This window comes from Penaeus japonicus, unplaced genomic scaffold (assembly GCF_977035675.1).
Source record: "Penaeus japonicus unplaced genomic scaffold, GWHDUDI00000001_assembly GWHDUDI00000008, whole genome shotgun sequence".
NCBI lineage: Eukaryota > Metazoa > Arthropoda > Malacostraca > Decapoda > Penaeidae > Penaeus > Penaeus japonicus.
Genome location: NW_028234410.1, coordinates 27,557,025 through 27,562,024, shown reverse-complemented (window position 1 = coordinate 27,562,024; position 5,000 = coordinate 27,557,025). Strand labels below are relative to the sequence as shown.

The 5,000-nt window shown below is 44.2% G+C and overlaps 1 protein-coding gene across 1 annotated transcript in view; it reads right to left on the bottom strand.

Annotated features, from left to right (window-relative positions):
- LOC122267585 (sarcoplasmic calcium-binding protein, beta chain) overlaps window positions 1-4,546 on the bottom strand; it is a 4,836-nt gene extending 290 nt beyond the window's left edge. Inside the window, exons 1-6 of the mRNA XM_043037630.2 lie at window positions 4,491-4,546; window positions 3,489-3,544; window positions 881-1,047; window positions 640-769; window positions 384-487; window positions 1-244 (exon numbers count right to left, since the gene is read on the bottom strand). The exon at window positions 1-244 is cut by the window's left edge and continues 290 nt beyond it. Of these exons, the coding sequence (XP_042893564.1) occupies window positions 116-244; window positions 384-487; window positions 640-769; window positions 881-1,047; window positions 3,489-3,540 (582 nt within the window). The 5' untranslated portion in view covers window positions 3,541-3,544; window positions 4,491-4,546 and the 3' untranslated portion in view covers window positions 1-115. The remainder of the gene's footprint in view (window positions 245-383; window positions 488-639; window positions 770-880; window positions 1,048-3,488; window positions 3,545-4,490) is intronic.
- Window positions 4,547-5,000: the final 454 nt, after the last annotated feature.

The following is a 5,000-nucleotide window of genomic DNA, read 5'->3' as shown; positions in this document are numbered from 1 at the left end:
AAGGAGGGCAGTAAAAAAAGAGACACTCGGCTAAACTAGCTTGTAGACAGGCATCGTACAAGCCAAAGAAGCCTTGTGTTCATGGCGTTCCTTCCGCGGTGAAGCAGAGAGGAACTTACTGCACTTCCTTCAGTGGGCCGAAGAGGTAGCAGGCGTTGTTCTTCTCATCCTCGTTGGAGATGAACTGGGCATAGAGCTCCTGGTAGCGAGCGAGGTTGATGCCGCCGGCCTTCTTGTCCTCCTCCTGCAAGAACAGGAAAGCGCGCATGAGAACACAAGAGGTAGCTGGGCTGCATACATGCGCATATCATTCATTGGTTATGATAACTTTGGGAAATAATTTCCCAGGCGTTTGCTATACAAAGGGGAAAAAAGATACTTACAGTGCAGAGCTTGTTGTAGGCATCATCGATTTCCTTGACATCAGCAAAGGCGGACCTGGTGATGCAGTCAAGCCTGTACTCGTCGAGGCCAACCATGCCGTCACCTGGAGTGGCAGAGAGAACATTCCATCATCGAATACGAGGAAAGAAAGAATAATGGTTTTAAGAACGAATTTTATCCCGTGACGTTAAGTTGGGTCTGTTTGAAGGGTTATTTTCATTTCAGTTAATGGAAGTCCAGGTTGAAATCACGTACCGTTGACGTCAATGGTCTTGAACTGGTTGCCAATGAAGACCTTGAAGGCGTTGGGGAAGTCAGAGAAGGCCTTGCCCTTGCAGTTCTTCTGGACAGCCTGCTTGAACTCATCAACGGTGACCTCACCGTCCTAGGGGGAGAGACAAAACAAAGTCGTGAAGGTCCAGTTGCCACAGGAGGACCTACCTCAATTCAAATCATCTGTCAGGAAAACTAGAGCTAAGGAAAACCAAGCACCCACCTTGTTGAAGTCAGCGAGCTCGGCAATCTCGTTCCAGAGGTTAGCCATGACTTCCTTGTTCTTGGCATAGCCCTCAGGGGAGAACTCGCCACGGCCTTCGATCAGGGTGACGCGGACGGCGAGGCACTCGAAGTCGTTCTTGTCAAGGAAACCATTGTTGTCAATGTCTGCGGAGAGAGGAGGAAGAAAGGGACATCAGAAGAAGGTCGTCAGAAGTAGGTGCGAAGATCGTATGGGAGTAATGGGCAGCGGTTGCATGAGGATGGAGAGTTCCATTAGGTAACGAGGGTGGTTCAAGCGTACTTGATGATGTGCTTAAAACAACAACTACATACTGATTACATTTTGATGAAGGATAGAATTAGGACTTATAAGCTACTCAAGAATATGACTATGTACGATATATTGAAGCTGATATGAGGTGAAAGAGATATAAAAGCGAAGGAATAGATCGCAAGAGAATTGTAGTCAATCGAAATATCTATAAAAAACGGATATAACGAGATTAATAGGAACGAAGGAAAGAAAATACCATCATGTACATTCTATCAGAAGACATTGTATTATATGTTTCGTTCTTTAACTTTAAAAAAAGGAATAGTTTACTTTTACCCTCGTCCTTGTGCTTGAACTGAAACGACGTAGTAGAAAGTGCTGAGAGAAAAATGCGCTCCTAGTTATAACAATAAAACTCTCTCGCAAGCAAAGTACCCTGAATCCCCCCAGCACTGAGAATGAGCTAGAATTAAAACGCGAGTGCTCGGGTCCGAATGCCAATAAAGAAGCGCGGGGCTTAAGCAGTCCGCTGGGTAGGAAAAAACAGGGAGACCCAAGACCATCGGGTACGGAATGGATACCGTCGTTACATCTGCGAGGGGGGGGGGGGCTGGGGAGAGATCGGGAGTTGGAGGGGGGGGGGAAAGGATATAGAAAGAGGGGAAAGGGGAAATAGGAGTGGGGAGATATGGGGAATCGCGGGATTTTGGGAAATGGGAGGAGGAGGAGAGGGGAGAGGGGAGATGGAAAAAGGGGGAAATGGTATTGGAAGAAAAGGGGAGTTGGGGAAGAGGGGATAGCGGAGATGGGGAGATTGGAGGGGGGGGAGGGGGGCGGGGTAAAGAGAGGTATCGTAAGTGTTCACGAGAAGAGAGGAATGCGCACTGAAACACATACTTGGCAACCTTATACATACACATACTGTCCTCTCGAGATAGATACTTGTTGTTCCTCTCATCCCCCCCTTCCCCCCACCCCCTACCGTCCTTTCCTTCGCCACACTTCGCACTGCCACGCTTAAAAATAACACGTGGGGATTTAAAGTGAGAGAGAGAGAAAAAGAAAAAAGCAACAATACATTGGTATCAGCCAATGATTCTCCCGCATGACAATGGCGACGAAAAGACAATTTCATTGGCCTTGGACTCCCCCCCTGCCCCCCCCTCCCCCCGGTAAAGGAAGAAGGGAAAGAATCTTACTTAGAATAAGAGTGAAACTGATCTCCCCCTCCCCCCTCCCTCTCTCTCCCCTCGAACCACACAGGGAAGAGAGAGAAGGGAGGGGAAGAGTGTGTGTAGGGGGGGAGGGGGTGTTGTATAAGATCTATCTTTAGCAAAAGCGATACAGCTGTTGTTTTTGTTAGTCGTGTCCAATGGACGACCCTCGAATGGGGCAAGAGAGGAGGGGGGGATTATTCTTGTTTGCGGGAAGTAGAGGAGGTATGTGGTGATGTGGGGAGGGGAAAGGGGGGAGGGAGAGAAGCTCCCTCATCCCTACTCCCGCTGAGGAAGGGCGATATGACGATGCAGATGGTAACGCAATAAAAGCAGGAAGCCAACGTTAAGAATGTCAGTGACACTATGATGCCATCAAGATAAGGTACTATGAGAATCGTAATGATGACATTACTTTATGTAGATATATAGATTTATACATAAATACATACATACATATATGTATATATATATATATATATATATATATATATATATATATATATATATATATATATATATATATATATATATATATATTATATACATACATATTTATGTATATGTAAGTATACGTACTGAATTATGTAAGTATGAATATAGCAACTCTGATCTCAAGGCAGCATAGAAAACGGAGAACCACCTGAATTATTTTGGTCGTTAAATGCCTGTCAAGCAACATGTGTCTTTGTCATTATGAATAATTTTGCGGGACTTTCTTCCTTGAAGGAACAATTACCGCTATCTCTATGAGAGGAAGAAGGCCACAGATATTGCCAGTTGTGGTTTTATTATTATCATTATGAAAATCGGGGTTTGGATAATTCGTGTATCGGTTTCAAGACGTATGAAAACGTGTAATGCAAAGGGATCGGTGTTCGATTCTACAATTAATTGTCTTACTGAGGAACATAAAGTTTTTGTTTTTTTTATCTTTAGTGAGAGGTAAGTGTGACATGAAAACTTGCTTTAGTTTAATATGTATGTGGGAAAAATATTTGGGAGAAGAGGAAACATAGGATACTAATTTCTAGAGGCGGTTCTTGTGTACTAAAAGTTTGTGTTAAGAGTCATGATAATCAAAGAATTGATTGCACTTTTTTGCAATTTCTACTTACCGTACATGTACCTGACGATGTACTTGACGCGGTTATCCCAGGAGTAAGCCATTTTGCTGTTGGGGAAGAGAAAAGGATGGAATTAGTACTTACAAAAAGAGACTAAGAAAATATGATTTTTCTTTTGCATATTAGTGTGAAACTGCTTCCAAAAATAATAAAAAGCTAGAAGCCCAGACTATCAGATAAGTAAAAGAAAATTATGTGTATACAACGTAGGATAATATCACCACGAAACAGCAAAAGTTCGACAGCGGAGCTATATCCTGATTATAATATAGGTAAAGGAACTTCGAACGGCTGATTTTCGGTTTAGAAGAGAAGCAAAAATATTATTAACGCAACAAGTGGTGGTTCTTGTAAAGCTTTAAGGAAAGAGCCGGTTAGAAAGTAATGAATTTACTCAAGTTCACCAAGCGTCAGTGATATTGTGTTAGGGAGTCCTTCGAGCATATGATTCAGCTCCTTTGGACCAATAGTCGGAAATCTTGACAGAGACTGGATGTGGTCGCTTTGTTTCTGTAAAATTTCGCTGCTTTACATGCTGATATCACGTAAAATTGATTCAAAACGTTTTGCTGTTCTTTTACTCTACATTGCAAAATCACGTAGACAGAACTTGGCTAAAAGCTATCTTGTTCGTTATCGAACGAGTTAAGTGAGATAAGTTCTTCTGACTTCTCTTTTGAGGCACTAAAGCAAGTTGAAAACAATATTGATCAGATTTGTCACTTGAGGGTATGGGAAGGCCCGAAATCAACTGAAGAACATCTGAGTGAATGTTCTCTGAGCATGAACTTGGTGGATCTAAGGTTTAACACCGTTCACAAGCACAGGTGTTCAAAGACTGAGTTTCCCAGTTCTAGCACTTCGGGGCACAGGGACTTCGTGCTTTCGTCGACGGGGCTCTCGCAAAAGACGACCTTTTGCTGTAATTTGCACCGAACTTTTGTGTTTGGAGTAAATGCTGGTAGTCACTTTTCACTGTTGACTTGGACTCACCTTGATGCTAAGTCTTGTGTTCACTCTTTACTCTGACACCAAAACCGTGCGACACAATTGGGGTCGGCTGTCCTCCGCTTATATACTCCACGATGCCACCAGGTGCTGTTCGCTGATTGGTCAACGGTAGTCCCCAGTCGGCAGGTACTGATCGCTGATTGGTCGGCTGGCAGTCCCTTCTGCCTTTACCCCAGAGTATAGGGCAGGGTCAGGTAGTTGTCTCCTTTTAGACGCTCCAAATATACACACCTGCATATTCCGACCCCTTGCCTTGCCAGCGTAGGCTTTCCCAGGATCTCTTTTCCCCTCTCTAAGCTCCCCCTCTCGATCTCCTTCCCCTCCCCTCCCCTCATCCACTCCCTATCTGCCCCTCGTACGATCCCCTACCATCCCCCACCCTCCCTTACTCACTAACAAGGATAACTTGTGTCAATGAAGGTTGGGGTCTCAGGTGAACAAATGCCTCACGCCTCGACAAGTTAACTTCGGTAAAAATACCCGTTGAACTTC